Source organism: Rhineura floridana, chromosome 16 (assembly GCF_030035675.1).
Source record: "Rhineura floridana isolate rRhiFlo1 chromosome 16, rRhiFlo1.hap2, whole genome shotgun sequence".
Taxonomy (NCBI): domain Eukaryota; kingdom Metazoa; phylum Chordata; class Lepidosauria; order Squamata; family Rhineuridae; genus Rhineura; species Rhineura floridana.
In genome coordinates this window covers 38,665,235-38,687,321 of record NC_084495.1, presented here as the reverse complement: position 1 = coordinate 38,687,321, position 22,087 = coordinate 38,665,235, and the positions used below count along the sequence as shown (strand labels likewise).

At 51.1% G+C, this 22,087-nt stretch overlaps 1 protein-coding gene across 1 annotated transcript in view; it reads left to right on the top strand.

The window, feature by feature from the left end:
• The window catches only part of FRMPD3 (FERM and PDZ domain containing 3), an 81,176-nt gene that overhangs the window by 54,902 nt on the left and 4,187 nt on the right, over positions 1-22,087 (top strand). The window contains exons 6-14 of the mRNA XM_061599073.1: positions 8-115; positions 672-803; positions 2,480-2,599; positions 3,298-3,434; positions 4,625-4,748; positions 6,812-6,901; positions 8,049-8,228; positions 17,636-17,780; positions 20,811-21,653. Of these exons, the coding sequence (XP_061455057.1) occupies positions 8-115; positions 672-803; positions 2,480-2,599; positions 3,298-3,434; positions 4,625-4,748; positions 6,812-6,901; positions 8,049-8,228; positions 17,636-17,780; positions 20,811-21,653 (1,879 nt within the window). The remainder of the gene's footprint in view (positions 1-7; positions 116-671; positions 804-2,479; positions 2,600-3,297; positions 3,435-4,624; positions 4,749-6,811; positions 6,902-8,048; positions 8,229-17,635; positions 17,781-20,810; positions 21,654-22,087) is intronic.

The window sequence follows — 22,087 nt, the reverse complement described above, 5'->3', positions numbered from 1 at the left end:
CTCTTAGGACATGCTGAAGAAGGAAGCGCTCCTCCTCATTCCGAATGTGCTGAAGGTTTTCCTAGAGAACGGGCAAATCAAGTCTTTCACCTTTGATGGGCGAACCACCGTCAAGGTAGGGGGCTGGCGAGGGAGAGGGTTCTGCAGCCTGGCCAGTAATGCCATCCAGTGAGGCCCCATGGTCCCCCTAGCCAGTGCCATCTCTCCTTACCAAGCCCTTAACGGCCTCGCTGGGGCAATCCGTGGTGCTTTTTTTCACCAAAGCTCACCTCCAACCCACCAGCTGTCAAAGGTGTCACTTTTTTCTGGTCAATGAGCTGCCATTCAATTCAATTAAATTAACATGCCAGCTACCTTTCTCCCATGGATGAGACTCACACTTGCAAGCAACAAGAGACGAAATTGAGACAATGGCCACCTAATGAAGTGCCTGCTACCCACTTCTTGCAGTGTGCTGCAACTTTGCTGTCTGTTTCTCAGGGTCAGAGAGGTGCCACGCATAGATATGAATAATCATCATTGGGGCTGCTCTCCCCAATTGAGTGTACTCCTGGGGGGGGCTGCCTCAGTCCCCTGGGTCAAGAAGGAGGGGAGAGGGAGCTGCAGCAAGAAGGACCCCACTCCCCTCTCCTCCCCAGACTCTCAGCCCTTCTCTTTCTCTCTCCTGCTAGGACGTGATGATGACTCTGCAGGATCGCCTCTCCCTGAGGCACATTGAGCATTTTTCCCTGGTCTTGGAGTACTCCAGCCCTGAGCAAAGCCACAAGTTCCTCCTGCTGCAGGACAAGCAGCCCCTGGCCCACGTAAGCTGCCACAGCGGCCTGGGTGGTCTTTCTCTCCCACCCGACCAACTCATGTTGCTCTTTCATGGCTCCTGCCATCCTGGGCACGCAGGGAGGGAGGGAGGGAGGGAGGGAGGGAGAGATCTCGCTGCTGAGAGCGGTTTTTATCCAGGAGGTGGCCAGCCACTTCATAGAACTGCCGTTCCCAGAGTTCCTCCCCTGCAGGGAGAGAGCCAAGGCCACTAAATAGGCAAAAAGCTGGTTTCATTCACAACATCAGTCCTGACTTCAGCCACTGGGCGACCAAGCCAGAACCACAGCTGAGGGTAGCTGGGTGGTTCGGACCTTGCAAAAGGCTTGCCTGACGTGGTCCCCGTTGCTCTGTAGCAAAATCTACCAGGCAGACCCCCCCAACTTGGGTGATGCCACTGAAACAGGAAGCGGTTGGAGGGGGACCACAAATGCGCTCCCTATTGCAGGCCAGGGGACACTCAGGGAGTCCCAGGCGCATCTCTCTGGTGATCCCTATGGTAGAACCAGCCAGATGGTTCGTTTCTCCCTCCCCCACCCCCAGCATCCTCTATGTTTTGCCTTGGCGATCCAGTGCAATGGGTGGATTCCACGCCTGACAGGCTCCCCAGAGCATGCTTTGCACATCAGAGTTGCCCGAGGAAGCCCTGTCCTACTCTGGCCCTTCTGACGGACCAGCTCCCCCTGAGTGCCAGAATCAAAGACATCTAAGGGGAAAGGGAAGCAGCCTCTGCCTTCATTGCTTTCAGGAAAGGGGGGCTGGGGGGTCAATTCTGAGCAGAGCCAAGCAAGGGAAACCAGAGGGAAGAAGTCCTTCCCTGACAAGTGGGTCAACCCCACGGTGAAAAGGTAAGGTCGCAGCCTCACAGGAGCTCATGGGTGGAACTCCCACCTCCCGGGAGGGACTTCAAAAGTCACCTTCTGGATGCTGACTGACTGGCTCCCTCACATGGCCTCCTTCAGCCACAGGAGGCTGTTGCTCAAGGCCAACCTGGTGCCTTCCAGGTATTTTGGACTACAACTCCCATCAGCCCCAGCCAGTTGAAGAACAAGCCGTGTTGCTTGTTGGAAGTGCGACGAGAGCAACTCCCATGTGGTCCTCTGGATGGTCAGACAGACAGACAGACAGACAGACAGAGTCCTCCTGGCTGGCTGGGCTGCCACTGACCTGCGCTCATCTTTCCTGTCCGTCTTCCTTTCATGTAAACTGATGTGTCTCCCGGAGCTCTTCACACCTCCGACTCCCCTTCCTGTTCCTCTCTTCTCTGCTGGCCACCGGAGGAGAAGGAGCCCCTCTCTCTCTGCCTCCTCTCCTCCAGCATGAGGGCAATGCCCAGGCATGGCCACTGCAGCCTCCCACTTGGCTAGCCAGGCAGAAGTGGCACCTTTCCTCCAGTGGGTATTTCTATTAATAAAGTGGTCTTTTCTTATTTGGAAACCAAGTCTAAGTCCAAGTGATTTAAAGCAAGGAAAAAGCTGGCTTTCTCTCCGGTAGAATCACACCCCTGCAGCACAGAGCGCTTGGCAAGCAATGCTAAGCTCAACGCTGCTAATCTACTGAAACTCTCGTTAGCATGCCAGCCATTGGAGAAGCCAGCATTGCTCACAAGCTTGCTCTGCCTTGCCTCGCCTGACCCGCTCCTCCTCCTCCTCATCTCTCTTTCCAGGTGGTGCAAAGGACCCACTACCAGGGGATGAGATGCCTCTTCCGGGTGAGCTTCTTCCCCAAAGACCCGGTGGAGCTGCTGCGGCGAGACCCGGCAGCATTTGAGTACCTGTACATCCAGGTGAGGGGGTGGAGGAGTCCAAAGGACAGGGGCCCTGCCAGGGCGTCATTCCTTCCTTGCACCCCACCCCAAGGCACCCACTTGGACGCCTCCTCCTCCTGCATTGGCATTGTAGGAACCTTGGAGTGGGCTTGCACTGAGTCAGACCATTGGCCTGTCTAGCCCAGTACTCTCTACACAGACGGGCAGCAGCTCACCAGGGCTTTTAGGCAGGGAGTCTCTCCCAGCCCTGTTTGGAGACGTGGTTGACAAGTGATCCCGGGGCCTTCTGCATGCAAGGCAGGTGCTCTGCCACTGAGCAGTGGCCCTTCCCTGTCAGGGCCACAGAGTGGGTTTTATTGGCTTGGCCATTAGCCATCACCAAGTCATGGCTGTGTCAGGAAGCCTCCTTCGTCATGAGCTTCCTGCACTGGTGCCGCTGCCAGCAGATGTGAGGGCACCTCTCCGCTCAGCAGCACTCTCACTCCCCCCTCAGCAAGGAGGTTTGGCTTGTGATGAAGATGCCCAAGATAATTGCCTTTGTCTGCGTCATCCGTGAGGGCAGATGGCAGGTGGAGACGTCAGCCGGTTAGCTGCTTCCCACATGGCTGTGGGCCTCCCTGCAGTAATGCAGCATGGAGCTGGGGGGGGGCTTGGCTGAGGTGGAGCCTGCCATGGAGGATCCTGCGCTGAGTCATCCCCCTTTCTTTCCACCCCAGAGCCGCAATGATGTGATCCGGGAGCGGTTTGGGATGGAGCCCAAGCCAGAGATGCTGCTTGGCCTGACTGCCCTTCATATCTACATCACTGTCTCTGCCACGCGGCCAAGCCAGAAGGTCTCCCTCAAAAACGTGGAGTGAGTTCTGCCGCCACCACTCAGGCGTCCTCTGGATCTGGGCCCTTTGGGGGAGGGGCCTGCAGCAAGGGAAGATCCCTTCTCCTTGGGATTTGGCCAATTCTGGGCCTGAAGGGGGCCTGGGTGGGCTTGGGAGCTGGCTGGCAAGATGTGGGTGGGAGGGGAAGGGGGGAGCCTCGTTTGGGCTTGGAGGCCACAGCTATGCAACATTCGCCGAGCAGCCATGGTCATGGATGGGGCAATGCAAACAATGCTCCCGCCGCCCTTTCCAAACACATGTCCTGTAAGGGCTTGGGGGTGGCAATCCTTCTGGGGTGCTCTGAGAGTCCTTGAGAGCTGCTGCTGCTGGATGGATTCTGGCGCTCCTTCCTTCCTTCCTTCCTTCCTTCCTCACTGAAGTGAAGTGGGCCTGAAGGCTGCTTTACCTCTCTTGCTCCACTTGGTGACAAGCAGCGCCTGTGAGCCCCCTGGCCTCCCCTTCGCCTGCCCACTCGCTGCTCCTGAGTGGCTCTTTCTAGAGGCATTTTGGCAGTGTCTTTGGCTCCCCCTAGTGACTGGTTCTGTGCCCACGTCCTGGACATGGTTTCTGCCTGTGCATCCCCTCCTCCACCCCCCACCCTACCCCCATGCCCTGAACTCTCTCTTTCCAAACTTTCCCTTAATGTCAACAGCCCACAAACCCCCACACTGGCTCTGTATGACCCTAAAACGTATATCGGATATTGAAGTTACTTAGTAACATGTGTGTGTATTAACATATAGTATTTTTAGAAATAGCATTTGTATTAGTGGCATGAAAGAAATGTCCCAGCTTTGCAAATGTTGGCCTCGCTTTGCTTTTTCCTCTTCCCTCCCTGCTTCTTTCCCCTCGTGTGTCATGCTTTTTAGATTGTAAGCCTGTAAGGCAGGGACTGTCTTGTACTAACTGATTTTCTGTAAGCCACTCGGGGAGCCTTTTTGGCTGAAGAGTGGGTACAAGAACACTAAATAAATAATTGGTGGAAGTGTGAGCAGGGAGGATGTGCCTCCCCCTCCCCCACTTAGCCCTCTCCTTCTCTCCTCCTGGGGCATTTCCTGGATCTTCTTTTTGTCCCTGGAGCTGCTCCATGCAGGCTCCCGCCCATCCCACCCCCATCCTCTCATGGCTCCAGTCTCTGCCCTCCTTGACTGACTTTATTGCTTCCTTCCAGGAAAGAGTGGGGCTTGGAGCCATTCCTGCCACCCTCGCTGCTGCAGGGCATCAAAGACAAGAGCTTGCGGAAGTCTCTTTCCCAGCAGCTGAAGGCCCACCAGAACCAGCCATGCGGCACCAAGGCAAGGCGACAGGGCCGGCCAGCAGGGAGTCCATGGCTGGGGCCCAAACCCTGATGGGCTTCCTTGCTCTTAGTGAGCAAGCGTGTGTGGATGGTCAGCGGGATGCACCTTGGGGTCAGGGCCTGAAGTTCAAACCCTCACCAGAGAGAGGCATGTGTGGCTGCCAGGCCTGAGCTGGTCTCGAGTTACTGGGAGTTCAGGCACTGCATCAGTTCAGGTTTTGCCAAAAGGATTCACCCAGCAAGCGTAGGATTTCACCTCCAATAAATTGCAAGAAAATGGTATCTCACCACCCAAAATCTTTTCTGCAAACTGTTTAGAGGTTTTTTTTACAATCAAGTGATATATAAATTTTATTTTTAAAAAATGCTCTGGGAGAAAGGTGACCTCTTTCACAAGTCAAGTCTCCTGGAATGGGACTCCAAGTTGTTTCTACCACCTCCCTTTCTGGGGCAGCCATCGTTTCATTTTCCCCTTCTTCTGTGCACAAGCTGGTGTCTCCTCCTTGGAATAACAAATGACTCCAAAGCCACCTGGAAAAAAACAACCTTAAATTGTAGTTTAGATTTGTGTGCAGTCCAGGGTGTATCAAAAGCACAGCAAGCTGAAATGTAAAAATATTGCATTATCAAACTTTGGGAATTAATATAGTTTTGCTTAGTAAAAATGTTTGTACCACAGCTAATTAGATGCAATTTTAGAGTACACTGTGTGAACATTTTTCTTGCAATTTGTTTTAAGATTTGGATCCAGATGGTGAACTCTCTGTAGCCAAGATTTAGGAGCCTTTACTTACTAAGTATGGGGCCACTCTACAATGTCTGGAAGCATCTATAGGCTGTGCCTGCATCATCAGCCTGTCCAGGGCTTGGTGCAATGGCGCTCTTCTTCAGAAGAACTGCCATCCAACCAGCTGCACCACGAGTAGATCCTCCCATTAAGGCAGCAAAGAACAATAAAGAGGCTTTATTTGTATGACATAAGCTTTTGACTATGGAGTAGAGTCTATTTCATCAAAATGCATGACTGTTATAAGGTGTGTGTGTGTGTGTGTGTGTGTGTGTGTGTGTGTGTGTGTGTGTGTGTGTGTGTGTGTGTGTGTGTGTGTGTGTGTGTGTGTGTGTGTGTGTGTGTGTGTGTGTGTGTGTGTGTGTGTGTGTGTGTGTGTGTGTGAGAGAGAGAGAGAGAGAGAGAGAGAGAGAGAGAGAGAGAGAGAGAGAGAGAGAGAGAGAGAGAGAGAGAGAGAGAGAGAGAGAGAGAGAGTTATATAGAACGGGGGAAGGGGTCAGATGACCAGGGATTGCAAAAAGGAGTCTGAGGCCATTCTACATAAAGCTTAAGAAGCAAAATGACTGTTCACAACAGTTGTTGGTGGCAATACAATCACCTGAGCTTGGTGTGTTCATTAACATCTGTAGTGGGACCAGTTGTGTTCATTCAGACCCAACTGAATTGAATCAAGCTTCCTGAAAAGTTCTAATTCAGCCCTTTCGCACTGGAGTCTTCCCGTGCAATTCCTCTTTGGAGAAAGGGCAACTTTCAGATCAGCAGCAGAGTGTCCTGGGAGACTGAAGTGTTCAGACAGGTGCTCCACAGGCAACCCAGCCAAGACAAGCCCGTGTAGAACAGCCCTTGTCCAAGCCAGCAACTGCCTGGAGAAGCCCATGCCATGCTCAGTGCTGCAGGGGCTGAGCTAGTCTCAGAGGTCCCCGAGGGCTCTGCAGGGAGGGAACCTGAAGACTCTTCTAAGAGCACAAAGGCTTATTCAGGGCTGGGGAACTGTGTGCAGTGGGCAGGCCACATCCTCTCCCCCACCTCTTGCAGGCCGTGCAACCCCCCTTTGACCCAACTGTGTCTTCCCCCGCCCCGCCCTTGGAGTGACTGTCAGGTAGGTCCGTCTGATGGGCCAAATGGAAGAGGTCTGGAGGGAGCCCTTGGGCTGGAGGTTCCTCACCTGCTCTGAAAGAAGGAGCAGCAGCTGAGCCCTTGGTTGCAGGGAAGTGGCTCTGGGTGCCGTGGCATACTGGCACTCCTGCTGATAGGGGTGTGATGTGTCTCCTCAGGTCTCCACAACCCAAGCAAAGCTCCAGTACTTGCGCATCCTGAATGAGCTGCCGACCTTTGCCGGCGTCCTCTTCAACACCGTGGGACTGGTACGGTGGATTCCAGGGAGGGAGGGAAGGCAGGAGAGGACGAGCAGGAGCCTGTGCCCCAGAGTATGTGGGCTGCAGACTCTCAACATCTCAGCAACTCGTACCCAACATTCCCTTGGGCCTTCCCTAGAGACTGGACCTGACAGGCCAGCCAGCCACTCTCTGGCTCTCTTCCACCCCTTCGTTTTCAAAACACACACACGCCCCTCCCTCTGCCAGAGATCTTCTGGGGATCCCATGGATTCTCAACTGAGCCCCTTTGAAGAAAGACGGGGGAGGAAATGTTTCACATGGGCATGTTGCTTGGCTGGTCAAGGGAAGGGATCCCAGGTCTTCCCATCCAAATGGTGAATACACACCTACCGCAAGTGCCACAGCAACAAGCCTCTCGTGACTACCTCTGTGGCGGCCGGTTGTGAAGTTGAGAGGCCGCATGGCCAAAGACAGTGGTGTGCAATGTTGTGTGCAATTGCGGGCAGGAAGGAGCTCCATGAACACACGCCTTTTTGGCAGTGACAGTGACCTGTTACGCTCGCACACCATTGCTCACAATGCAGGATGCCATTTTGTGTGGGGTGAACCCAGTCCTGCCCCCTCCCCAGATGCTTGCAAATGCTGCCCACCTTTCATGCCCCCTCACTCACACAGGTACACCCCAGAGGGGGCCTCCCCTTTCTCCTCATCCTCTTCATCCAAACGGCCCCACAGCCGAGCTGGGGAGGCTTCTGGTCCCGTTCTCCATCCTGCCATCTCCATCTCTAGTGCTGACCCAGACCCCGTCTCCTCCTCTGGGAATGGCAGCACTTGCACTTGTGTTGCAGCACCTACAACAATGCACCTGCATGATTTCCAACCAGCCTTGGCACCTCATGTGAAAGGAGCCATTGTGAGCACTGCAGAGCCAGGATCAGAGCTGCCTGGGAGTTTTGTTCCAGGCATGTCCTCTGGGCTATCCATGAGTGCTGCCTTCTACACAGAAGCAGCCTCTGGCACAGTGGCCTCCGGCCCAGCTGGCACCCAGGGTGGAAGGCAACCAGCTGTGCAAGCAGGGTAGCACAGGGCCAGACCAGGCCAAGGGGGCAGGAATGAGCCACCAACCACTTTCACAGGCTAAATTCTGACAATCCCCCTCCCTCCCTCTGCATAGGATGAGAAGCAACCAGCCACCACACTTCTGGTGGGACCCCGCCACGGGATCAGCCACGTCATTGACCTGAAGACCAACCTCACCACTGTGCTGTCGGAGTTCAGCAAGGTCAGCAAGATCCAGCTCTTCAGGGAAAACCAGGGTGTGGCGAGGGTGGAAACGAGCATCCTGGATGCCAAGGTATGTCTGGCTGCCTCTGCTTTTCTCTCCCTTGTGGAAGGGCAGAAGGAGAAGTCACCTCTGTGTGGGTGAAGACTGGGCAAGTCCCTTGGGGAGGCAGCAACAAACGGGGATGAATTTGTTGGCCCCAACCTGGTGATGATAAATAAATATGTCCCAGCCTTTATTTGCATGTACATTCCACCTTTTCTACAAAGAGCCCGAGGTGGCGCACACAGTTCCTCCCCCCTCTTCTTATCAAACAACAACCTGTGAGGCAGGTCAGGTTGAGAGAGAGGGTGAGCAGCCTAAGGTCCCACCCTTCCAAATATATTCCCTGACAACTGACGTTAAGGGAGCCCAGCATGGATTTGTTGAAATGGAGCTTGATCTAAAAGGAAGCAAATGACTTGAGCTTTATTTCTAGGCTGTGGCTAGAAATCTAAGACTGGGGCTGAATCTGTGCCTGATTCAGGGGGCCTTGCTGTTAGGGAAATATGCAAAGTAACTCAGCATTGGAGCTGCATGTGCCAGTGTGTGTATTGACGTTACACAATTTTACCCTGCATTTAGATCACCAGCAAGGTCTGGGATGAAAAAGGAAGCCAAGAAGCATCTGGGCCACTTCAAGCACTCTGTGGGCATGAGGGCCGCCCAAGCGTCTCCTCTTCCACCAGCAGCATAAATGCTGCCCCTGGAAGTGAAAAGCACCACCTGGAGCTTTCTTTCAGTTGCAAGGCTCATTTTGGGCGGGGCTTGCAGGAGGTTCAAGGGGAGCCAGTGTGAAGCGGTGGCAAGAGTGTTGGACTTGGACCAGGGAGACCCGGGTGCAGATCCCCACGCAGCCATGAAGCTCACTGGGTGACCTTGGGCCAGTCACAATCTCTCAGCCTAACCTACCTCACAGGGTTGCTGTGAGGATAAAATGGAGATGGAGGAGAACCATATGTGCCACCTTGAGCTCCTTGGAGGAAAGGTGGGATATAAATGAAATAAATAAGTAAATAAATATTGTGCTGGGAGCCAATATAGCACCAGCTGGGTCTGCGGGGTGGGAGCGACTGCAATGGTTTTCCTTTCTGCCAAGGTTCTTTCAGAGCCTCTGTTCTTGGAGGTGACCTGATGAGGCTCTTAGGCCTGCAGGACATCCCAGGCTTTTCTCATTGTGAAGAACTTAAGTGTCAAATAATGTTGTTTTACCACCTCATTTGTTTAATTTTTAAATATCAATAATTTAAGATATGCAGACGATACCATACTACTAGCAGAAACAGTAATGATTTAAAGAGGAAAGTACAAAAGCAGGACTACAACTGAATGTCAAGAAGACTAAAGGAATGACAACAGAAGATTTGTGTAACTTTAAAGTTGACAACGAAGATGTTGAACTTGTCAAGGATTATCAATACCTTGGCACAGCCATTAACCAAAATAGAGACAATAGTCAAGAAATCAGAAGAAGGCTAGGACTGGGGAGGGCAGCTGTGAGAGAACTAGAAAAGGTCCTCAAATGCAAAGATGTATCACTGAACACCAAAGTCAGGATCATTCAGACCATGGTATTCCCGATCTCTATGTATGGAGGTGAAAGTCAGACAGTGAAAAAAGTAGATAAGAAAAAAATCAACTCATTGGAAATGTGGTGTCGGAGAAGAGCTTTGCGCATACCATGGACTGCAAAAAAGACAAATAATTGGGTGTTAGAACAAATTAAACCAGAACTGTCACTAGAAGCTAAAATGATGAAACTGAGGTTATCATACTTTGGACACATCATGAGAAGACATGATTCACTAGGAAAGACAATAATGCTGGGAAAAACAGAAGGAGTAAAAAAAGGAAGGCCAAACAAGAGATGGATTGACTCCATAAAGGAAGCCACAGACCTGAACTTACAAGATCTGAACAGGGTGGTTCATGACAGATGTTACTGGAGGTCGCTGATTCATAGGGTCGCCATAAGTCATAGTCGACTTGAAGGCACATAGCAACAACAACAAAAGTTTGATTTCTCTCTTATTCTCCTCCCTGCACACACACACCAGGCTTCCTCCTCCGCAGAGCTATGGAATTCCACCACTTGCAGTCTCTGCCTGACTTCTCCCCTAGCCTTCCCAAGCTTTAGTTTGCTTTCCTCCCCACCGCCCCCCTCCAGGAAAGGGTTCTAGGGGCTAGCTTTTGTGGGCCATGAAGCTTCCCAATTATTAAATGGCTGCTGCTTCCCCTCTTTTGTCTGAGTCTTTATCGACTGATAATTCCCATTCCCGTCCTGTCACCACACCAACCAGTGTCCACCCCAGCTGTGTTTCTCTTTGGCCATGATGAGGCCAGAGAGGGCTGAAGAGTGGCATCACCTGTCGAGAGCTCCTTACACCTGGCAAAGCAGCAAGTTCAGCCAAGAACATCCCTGTTGTTGACTTTCTGCCTTCCAACAGAGAGAGGATGGATCCCAAAAGATCCCTGCTTGCTGCTTCGGTGCTGAGAGTGTGGCTTGGCCCAGGAACCCGATGGCAGCAGGCAAAGGAGTGAACGAGCTTCCCACTCAACTCGTCAGGCATCTTTCATGGTGGAAACATGTTCTGGGCAGGAGAACCAGTCCAAGTTTGCACAGGGCTTGAGCAGGGATGTTTGATGCAACATTGCAGGGGATCTTGGAGCTGGCATCATGGCTGACTGGGGACAGCAAAATGTCTCAGTGCAGCTCCACATGGGCAGGAGAAGAGAGAGCTGGCCCTTACAGCAGAAGCCACCAGCTGAGAGAAAAGAGGCAGCCACACCTCACTGTCCATCCCCTGATCCATGTGCTTGCATTCTAGATCAGCTTGGCTCTGGCTGACAGACACTACAATCTCCCGTTAAGTGCAGTCCTCCACCTCCTTGTGCATGTGAAGTGCAGAAGTTTTCTTGCCCAAGGTTTTGTTTAGTTGCCATGTTTTTGATGTTACTTTTCAATTATATCATGGACAAAGTAATTCACAACATTAAAAAAAATGGGCAGCCCATTAAAAGCAATAAACCCGATGCAAAATTTTTAAAAAATCAGAAGATCAACAGCTCCAGGATCAGTCCTCCATATCTATCAGCTTCCCAGTGGAGAGCATTCCACAGTATGGGGGCAACCACCAAAAAGGTTCTGTTCCATGAGGCAACTGATCTTGTATCCACAGATGCTGCTGCCCTGATCAGGGCTTCACTTGCAGATCTTAAAGCACTTGGGGGTGAGGAATGCGTTCCAGAGTTGTAAGGGCACCCCACCTGCAAGGACCAGAGATGACACAAAAGTCCATCCACTCTTCCAGACCCACAGACCCCTGAGAGATTATTAGACTGGTACCTATAATAGGTGAGATGCTAAAAGCCCTCCAGGAAAAAGTGTTTCGCTTTCCTTGCAGAGCAGCATGTGCAGCCTTCTGCATTAGAGGCGGATGGACAGGTGCAAAGTGACACTTTTCGCTCAGATGCCATGAAGACTTGATGGCCAAAGGGTGGAAGCAGGTGCGGGGGGGGCAGATAACTAGGGTCACAAGCTGACTAATATCAGACCCTTCCTTTGAACAGCTGCCACTGTGGTGATGTGTCTAACAAGCCAAAGTGTGGCTTCCTAGCTGTTCTGTTGTTGTAAATTGGGGGGGTATCCTTTCATTAGCTTGGTCCCCACCACCCTAGTGCTCACTTCTGCGAAGTGCTACATGACAGAGATTGTGCCAGCTTTGGCTTTCAGTGAAGCGGAACAGACGGAGCGACTGCTTTTCTGGTGTGATTAAACTGCAGCATCCGATTCTAAGCGCCTGTGATGTTGGCAGCCAGCTGTGCTCCTGCCTTCTATGGATGTCTGCCGGAATTGCTTGCTTTCCTGTGAGCTGAACTGGCTGGGATAGGTCTGACCCTTACAGCTGAAGCAGCTTGGAGGTACACAGCATCTTCGGCAATGCCAGCAGCCAGATCTGAGCAAAAGGGGGAAGCAGCTGTCCCTGGCTGTGGTGGTGCAATGGCAGGACACAGCGATGGGTAGAGAGACATCAGCTGCCCGGTCCCAGAGGCAGATCTTCCAAAGAACCAAAAAGTGCTTCCTTCAACAATGAAGAAACACAAAGCAGCATTTCAGTTTTGACAGCTCAGGAAAGCACAAGGGTGCTTTGGCGTCTGGGTAAGAGAGAAGAGAGGGAGTAGCAGGCAGATGAGCTTGGAGGTACTGCTGGAAGCCGGGAGACGGGCCAGCAGCGGAAATCTGTGCTTTGCAGCGTGACGCTTGGCATTTGTAGAACCAAATTCTCTGGTTCACCTTTTGAGCGTTTAGCCAATTCTTCTCTCCTTCAGTATGAAAAGGAGTCATGTTTCAATTTTGCCTGTGCATTCCCCCCCAGTTGGTGAAGGCTTCTTGCTTAAGCCAGCCGTGTTAATCAGGGTTAAAACCTTACGCTTTCCAAGCCCCAAGCCCCAGAGGCTCTTGGCTAAAATTTGCTAATGAACTGAGCCAAAACCTATTAGAGACATAGCAATGCAACTTTGGCATTCGGAGGCGTCATCCATTTGGCCTTCCATTCCCAGTTAAAGCCCTGCCCTGCCTTATCCCATGATTGCCTTTGCATCTGGCTGCATCTCACCCCAGGTGGATCCGACAGCTGCTTCACTGTCCCTCAAAGATGCCTCTCAATTTTTCTCTCCCTATTTGAAATGGTGTCCAGTCTCATTTTTGCACACACCCAGCAGAGCTGTGTACACCTGTCTGTGCGCATGTGTGTGTACCTGGGACCACAAATAGCCCACAATGCCATAAGGGATGGACAGGAGATGCACATAGAGCAGATCTGGAAGGATGAACTGAATCAGCAACTGCATGGAAAGACCCATGTTGCAGCAGCCATAGCCTTGCTACTGCAAAGTACTATGGGTCCCAAAGGAGCCAGAATGTTTTGGGTCATGCCTCCTGTTCAGAGGTTTCCTCTCAATGTATCCAAAGGTAGCGCCTCTCCCCTTAATTGCTCACCACCAACTTTCTGAGCCTGGTTTCCTTTGCCCTGGAAGTGAGTTGGCCACTTGTCAGGCTATAGGTGTGCACCTCCCTGTACAAAGTATGACTTGGCCTGATACTGTCTGGAACTCCCAGCTTTTAATCTGCAAAACTTTACTGGATCATGAAGGCTTTGGGCACTGCAATAAGCACTGTGAGTGGAAATAGAAGATGTGGCAATGGAAGAGTGACTGGCCATTGCCAGGGAAGCTCAGACAGGCATGAGCTCTGTCCTTTTCCAGACCTCAGCTGCTGGGGACCCACATCAGCCACCTACTGAGCCCATGTTTTTCCACTTTTCCATCTGGCCCAGGTGTGGCAGTTTTGTCCACGAATAATGGTTTGAGGTCAGTCATGGATTGTGTAAGGATTAATAAACTGAACTTCAATCCAGACAAGCCAGAGTTGCTCACAGTTCTGATAAAGGGGTGGAAATGCTTGTTTGAGATAGGGACCAGAAGGGCCATGTAGTTTGCAAGTATTAGTAGACTTGCAGGCCAAGATAATGGCTAGAGGCACCTCCCAGCTTCAGCTGAGACACCAACCACACTTCTTCCTGGGTGCAACTTATGCCCACTGAGGCTGCCTTTCAAAACAATTTGGCAATCTCGGTGAATGTAGATGGCAGCAGCCTGGCTGGTGATTGGTGCCAGTTACAGGGAATGATTTTCTCTGAGCTCCATTGGCTGGCACTTTGCTTCTGGGTCAGATTTAAGGAAAGGAGGTGGTGTTAATCCTCTTCAGAATAGGCCCATTGAGGTTCATAGATATGACTAATGTAGGGTCATTAATTTGACTGGATCTACTGTGAGTAGGGCTTAGTTGAATACAACCCATGGTGCTTACCTTTTAGGCTTCTTATGGACCGAGTCAAGGATACTTGAGAGTGAGCACTGAAAACCTATTAGAGGCATAAATTCATGGAGGACAGGGCTATCAATGGCTACTAGCCATGATGGCTGTGCTCTGCCACCCTAGTCAGAGGCAGCATGTTTCTGAAAACCAGTTGCCGGAAGCCTCAGGAGGGGAGAGTGTTCTTGCACTCGGGTCCTGCTTGCGGGCTTCCCCCAGGCACCTGGTTGGCCACTGTGAGAACAGGATGCTGGACTAGATGGGCCACTGGCCTGATCCAGCAGGCTCTTCTTGTGTTCTTATGTTATGTTCATAACATAAGAATCTTAAATTTAGCTCTGTTGAGCTTGCTCCAGTGACCTTGTGGGGATGACTGAAATAGACCGGAGTCAGACCAAAAGAAATATAAATGGGAAAGATTTATGTAACTCAAAGCCCAGAAATAATGAAAGCATGAAAACTCAGCAAACATTGAAATGTAAGACTAAAAAGTTGTGTAACAGAAGGGGCAATATATAAATGGAAAAGACCACCTGAACTCTTCTATCCCTGTTCAGTCACTGAGATCATTTTCAGGAGCATCGTTGATCATCCCCCAAGTTGGCAAGGTTAATTTGACAACAAGAAATTGAGGCTTTCATGTCGTCAGCCCAGCTCTGAGGAATGCTCTGCCAATAGAGATGCAGCAATCACCTTCTGTGCTGACCTTTAAATGCCTGCTGAAAATTTTTCTATGCTGCCAGGCTTATGCAGGCAGTTGAGAATATATCTTTCTATAGGACCTGGTCAATTTTAAATTGATTTTAAATTTTTACATGGTTTTACTCTGTGTGTGTGTGTGTGTGTGTGTGTGTGTGTGTGTGTGTGTGTGTGTGTGTGTGTGTGTGTGTGTGTGTGTGTGTGTGTGTGTGTGTGTGTGTGTGTGTGTGTGTGTGTGTGTGTGTGTGTGTGTGTGTGTGTGTGTGTGTGTGTGTGTGTGTGTGTGTGTGTGTGTGTGTGTACACACATGTGCACGTGATGGTTGTAAACACCTTTGATTTTTTTATCAATATAAATCTCCATATATACATATGCACATACACCTTCCTCTTTCAACAAGGCTTTTACGTTGAGACCTTATCCCAGTCTGCATTTGTGTTGGAATTGCTTTCTGATATGCTTTTAAACTTTTAAAAAAAACACAATATGTTTTTAACCTTTTTTTAAAGATGTCTTGAAAGCTTTTAAAAAATGTTTTTAAAGATGTTTTGTTTTAATGTATTTTCAAGTCTGTTTATGATGTTTTAAAGTGCTTTTAGTGCTTTTGTTGGCCGCCCTGGGCTCCTGCTGGGAGGAAGGGTGGGATATATAAAAAGGAGTGCTCTGGCAACCCCTGTGGGGGAAGGGGGCAACTGTGGCAACAGCAGGTGGGGTTGGTGAGTAAAGCAAGCAGGGGTGGAAGCCCTTGGTATTTTTATAAATAAATAAGGTAGAGACAAAGATTGCAACAATTGACACAAGAATAATTAACAGGTAAAAGAAATAATTGACAAATAAAATAATTAACCAATCAACTACCAATATAGCAGTTATATTTCTAAGCCCTAAATTGCATCCTCCTGAAACCTCCACACGTCCAAACTAGTTAAAAGTTTGTGGGATTCCCAGTTTTATACGTTTAACCTAATGATTAAGGAGAGGTAGGGGGACAGATTTTAGCTACCGATCCAGATAGGAATCCAAAGAACTGTAGGCTTAGAGGGAAAATTTTATTGGAAGGCAGGTTGGAAGTTTTCTCAATAAGCGAACTGCCTCTTTCTAGGAGGCAAGAGAGGGCGGGCAGGTGGCCTTGCTTATGGTGACTCTGAATTCCTCCCCCATGCTGGAGCTCCACACCAGGCTGGTGTCTGCTGGGAGGGAAGATTATGGCTTATTTATTATTTATTTATTTTTAAAACTTATATACCGCCCGACTTGCAATAGCTCTCTGGGCGGTGAACATAAATACAATAAAATACAGGGAAATACAAAAGCATCACAATCTAAAATCAAATTTCACAATCTAAAAACTGCATAACTAAGATCAAATTACAAACATTACCATCATTAACAAAAAATTAAAATGCCTCGGAGAAGAGAAAGGTTTTAACTTGGCGCCGAAAGGATGATAGGGTCGACGCCAAGCGCACCTCCTCGGGGAGACTATTCCATAGTTCGGGGGCCACCACTGAGAAGGCCCTTGACCTTGTCACCACCCTCCGGGCCTCCCTATGGGTCTGGACCCAGAGGAGGGCCTTCGTAGTAGACCGTAGTGTACGAGCCGGTTCATAACGGGAGAGGCGTTCCGACAGATATCGTGGTCCCGCGCCGTATAAGGCTTTATAGGTTAATACCAACACTTTGAATCTGGCCCGGAAGCGTATTGGAAGCCAGTGCAAGCGGGCCAGAACAGGTGTTATATGGTCCGATCGCTTTGTTCTTGTTAGCAGTCTGGCCGCCGCATTTTGCACCAGCTGTAGCTTCCGAACCGTCTTCAGAGGTAGCCCTACGTAGAGCGCATTACAGTAATCCAAACGTGAGGTTACCAGAGCATGTACTACTGATGTAAGATCCTCCTTAGTCAGGTAGGGACCTAGCTGGGCTACCAACCGAAGTTGGTAGAACGCATTCCGTGCCACCAAGGCTACATGAGCCTCAAGTGACAGGGAAGAGTCTAGAACGACTCCCAGACTACGAACCTGTTCCTTTAGGGGGAGTGTAACCCCGTCCAGGACAGGCTATGTATCCACCATCTGATTGGAGAAACCATCCACCAACAGCATCTCAGTCTTATCAGGATTGAGTCTCAGTTTGTTAGTTCTCATCCAGTCCATTGTCACGTCCAGGCAACGGTTCAGCACATTGACCGCCTCACCTGAAGAGGATGAAAAGGAGAAGTAGAGCTGCATGTCATCAGCGTACTGATGACAACGCACTCCAAAACTCCTGATGACCGCACCCAGCGGCTTCATATAGATGTTAAAAAGCATGGGAGACAAAACCGAACCCTGCGGGACCCCACATTGGAGTACCCATGGTGTCGAGCAATGTTCCCCAAGCACTACCTTCTGGAGACGGCCTGCCAAGTAGGAGTGGAACCACTGCCACGCAGTGCCTCCAACTCCCAACTCCGCAAGCCTCCCCAGAAGGATACCATGGTCGATGGTATCAAAAGCCGCTGAGAGATCAAGGAGAATCAACAGAGTTACACTCCCTCTGTCTCTCTCCCGGCATAGGTCATCAAACAGGGCGACCAAGGCCGTCTCAGTGCCAAAACCAGGCCTGAAACCCGATTGAAATGGATCTAGATAATCGGTTTCATCCAATAGCGCCTGGAGCTGGTCACTGCTAACCTCATAGACAGTATTCAAACAGAGCTCTGTAACTCTCAACACCTGCACCATGGAAATAAATCACAGACGGATCTTTCCCCCTGCAGGAAGAGCGTAATTCCAGAGTTCTTTCACTGCTGTCTTGCCGGCCGCCACCTCCGTTTGCTTCCTGCTGAAACCAGTTCCCCTCTCATGACTTTTACTTCCCTTTCTAGCCTCTGGTGCTGCTGATGGAGTGGCCGGAGGCCACTAACTTTGCTTGCCTCATTGCTGGCTACTGCCTCCTTCTGGTAGACTCCAAGAGAATGATCTTTGCCCGGCCTGCCAGTCAGCCACTGCCACCTCCACTTATCAAGGCAGGTACGTTTCCACCTCTGCTATTTGCGCCCTCATCTCGCCTCCCCCTTCCCAAAACTACTCAGGGCTGACTCTCAGTTTGGGGGATCTTTGAATGCCCCCCCCACGCGCTGTCATCCTCCCCTTGCTGTGATGGACTGTGGCCTCTCCACTCCCCCCATTTTGGGTGGCTGATGCATTTCACTCAGTGCTAGTCAAAGCAAAGGAGGATCCCGTCCTGTCCAGCATCATGCTAGATTGAGGCTGAGTCAAGGGGAAGATGGCAACAGGCAGCCAACTAGGGTTGCCAGGTTCAGGGCCTGAGACTGATCCTGTATCTTTAGGAGAAGAGAAAGTCAGCCAACTGCAGGTGTTCTTGCAACACTGTAATGGAAAAAACCACAAGGTGGAATTCTCCCTCCTCCCTGCACAACTTTTAAAGATACAGAAGACATCTTGGAGGCTGGGCCTGGCAACCAAGAGGTCTTCTGTATCTTTAAAAGTTGTGCAGGGGGAAGGGAGAATTTCACCTTGTGGTTTTTCCCATTACAGTGTTGCAAGAACACCTGCACTTGGCTGACTTTCTCTTCTCTTAAAGATACAGGATCAGTCTCAGGCCCTGAACCTGGCAATCCTACAGCCAACAATGATGGAGACAGACGGGTGGCTACTAGCTGTGATGGCTGTGCTCTGCCACCCTAGTCAGAGGCAGCGTGCTTCTGAAAACCAGTTGCCGGAAGCCTCAGGAGGGGAGAGTGTTCTTGCACTTGGGTCCTGCTTGCGGGCTTCCCCCAGGCACCTGGTTGGCCACTGTGAGAACAGGATGCTGGACTAGATGGGCCACTGGCCTGATCCAGCAGGCTCTTCTTATGTTCTTATGTTCTTAAAAGATGGGCAAAGTGATCCACGTAGGCTAGGCAATTGGAATGGTCCTGTATTAAGCAGCCCTGAATGGTTTCACCTCCCCACAGATCAAACAGCATTTACAGTGCAAACCTATACATGTCTACTTGGAGGTAAGCCCCACCGAGTTCAATGGGATTTACTCCCAGGCAAGTGTACAGTACTGCAGCCTAAGTAGAAAAAGCAAGACTAATTGAAAACAGGGCTGATGTCATGTATGTAAAACACCCTGCAAAAGCTTCCTGTCACCCTTAAAGAGTTCTTCCAGAAGGGCAATTTGCATCTGGCCAGTCTGCTATCCCGCTCATCCTCATCTTCATGTGTGCTTTTCTCTTCCAAATTCTAATAATTGCAGCTAGACCCAACAAAATGTGCTGCTGGGTTTCTTTACAAGGCTGTGAGTTCATTTCTGCATTGTAGTATATGCTGCCAGGCATAGTCCAAAACGGGGACCCGCCTCTCTCCTTTGAGGTCACACGACAACTACTGTGGGTGAGCTCTGTCTTTAGTTCACTCGCTCCTGGGAATCTGAGATGCTGAGATGTTTACATTCCTGGACTTGTTGCTTTCCTTTTAAGATGAGGTTTGCCAGGTCAAATTCAGCCACAGGCGACAGATCACTAGGATGAATTTCCTCTGCAAATTGACGGACTGAGTCTGATTTCAGAAGAACAGCCATGTTAGTATGTAGCAATATAAAGACGACTCCTACAGCGGCTTCTCAGAGACTAACTGGCAGATTGTGACAGCAGCATTTGTAAGCTAAACGATGCCATCAGATGCATGAACCGGACAGAGGTGGTATACACGCTCACACACACACCCCTTCCGAGAGGCACGTTGGTCAAGGGGAACCCAACCCACGTCAGCAGGTGGACCGCAGGAGACTTGCAGAACCACAGAGCATATCATGAGGCGGGGGGGCTGCAAGGATGCCATTAGTGAACCCCACACTGACCCCCATCACAGTTCTGCACCATCTCACTCTTAACTGGCATTTGCTGTTGCTGTGAGATGGTGCTGTTGGGTTTGGGCCAGGAAAACCTCTTTATTCTGTCCGACGCCTCAAGCCACTTCAAAAGCTTATTCCTAAATTCTGGCCCTGCTGATGGCCCTGTTGCAGGGGAGAAGAGAGAGAATTTGGGACTGCCAGAGAGGTCTCTGCCCATGCTAATGCTTTTAAAGGTGGAAGACCTTTGAGCTTCCCCCATGCCACAAAGTGGGGCCCCTGCCTGTACGCTTGCATCAATTAACCCTCTCTAAGGCCACCCTGAGGTGGTCAGCCTGGTTCTGCTCTGGTCCACTTGCGAGTCCAGGTTGCAGGGAGTGGGCTCACACGGTGGAATGCTCTTCCACAAAAAGAACTCTCTCCCCACAGAAAACTGGCATGGCAGGGAGAAGGGCAGGCTAGACATCCCTTCTCTTTGGCATCTTGCTTTCCGGGTGTGGGGAGGTTTTACTTTCTGCATGGGGGAGCTTTCAGTCATGCGTGCTCCACCTCTCTGCCACGGGCTGAAATGGGACAGCTCACAGCAGGCTGACCACCTCAATGAGGCCTCAAATGTTCATTCACACTGGCCTTCTCTAACGGTGCCTATTCATAACAGCATTGGTGACAACCTACTTCCAGGAATGGTTTAGGCCAAGGTTAGCCAATGTGGTGCCCTCCAGACGTTGATGGACTATGCCTTCCATCATCCTTGGCCATTGTTTGTGCTGACTGGGGCTGATGGGAGGTGGAGTCCAGCAATGTCTAGAGGGCACCACGTTGGCTAACCTTAGTTTGGGCAGTGCCAGTCAGCCACTTCCTGGGTTGTTGATTGTGCCGTTTGATGATAAACAAAAAATGGGGGATTGGGGATTCAGCAAGACTCTGCAGAGTATCTCATCTGAACAACACTAGACACCCCCCCTAGTCTGTGCTTGGAGTGGCTGAGATCAGCAGCACCCCCACCCCCACGCAGTTTGCAGGGCCCCTGGAAGAGCAGCTCACCTGGCTGGCTTCAGAAAGGGAGGATTTGCCATCCCACAATCCAAGGCCCACGGGCTAATCTGGTGGCCGGAGAAGGGTAAATTCCTTGGGCGCCCCCACCCCCTACTAGCCTAACACTGGCAGCGTTCTCATGCCCTCGCTCTGCTCTCTTGCTTTAGATTTTGCCAACGCGCCCACCAGCCACCGGTCTGCATCAGCAGCAATGGGGCACCTGGGAAAGAAAGAGAGCCGGTTCCTGGGTGGCCCTGTCCCCAGCCGCGAGGAATGCAGCCCTCGAGACACCATGGCCGCGGATGCGGAGCTCATCCGCGTTTGCTACCTGCACATGCGAGAGCAGAGGAAGGAGCGTGAGAGCCGGACAGACATCAATGAAAACCTGATCTTCTTTGAGGAGTCCCGGCCCCGGACCAAATCGGATCCTACGCCCAAGAGCTCTGGGCAAGACTGCAACGGGGGCCCCCCTGACTATGACCCGGATGGCCTAGGCCGGGAGCGATGGGCCAACCGAGGCAGGGCGTACACCATGGACAGTCATGGGAGGAGTCGCTCTGTGCAGTTCTTTTGTGACTCTTGCAAGGCGAAAGTGAAGGGCAGGCAGGCAGCCTCTCGCAGGGCTGGCACCTCTCGAGACAATGTGGTGGATCTGATGTCCCTTCCACCACCGGGGAGTGATGAGGAAGAGGATGAAACCACCTCTCTGCTCCCCGCCATTGCTGCACCCCCTCCGGGCTTCCGGGATAACAGCTCTGATGAGGATGACTGTAAGCGTCGAGTGGCAGCGGCAGCGGCGGCAGCAGCAGCACAAGGCCAGGAGCAAGGTCGCCACCTCTGTGGCATCCTCTATGATGAGATCCCTGTAACACTCATAGACAATGTGCAAACAAGGACAGTCAGGGACCATGCCCAAGATCTGGATGATGCCCTGGTCTCTACCCTGCAGGCACTGGAAGCTTTGGCTGCCTCAGAAGATGGCCCACACCCTCAGCCGCAGCAGACAACAGGTACTACCCTTCCCCCATCTCTTCCCAGCGTCTGTGACAGGGTAGGCCACAAGGCCACTGTGGGAGCCACACAGAGCAGGGGCTGCAGCAATCCAAGGGAAGAGAGGTCACCAACCCTGGGAACATCCAAGCTCATAGACAGGTCATGGGAAGGTTTCTTTAGAGGTGGTCATGTGACTGCCTCCTTATCCTGAATCAAACCCTGGCTCTACCTAGCACAGGTGATGGCTCTGCTGGGTGTCACAGGCAGAGAAGGGCCTTTCACAGCCTGCGACTTGAACCTGGGGCTCCTGCATGCAAAACACACAGGGCCTACCATGAAGGTATGTCAGCCACAAGTTGAGTACAATTCAAAAGCTATCACAGGTAGAAGTGAACTTCTCAAGTGGCCAGGGCTGATCATAGAAGCCATGTATGATTCAGGAAGAAGAGGC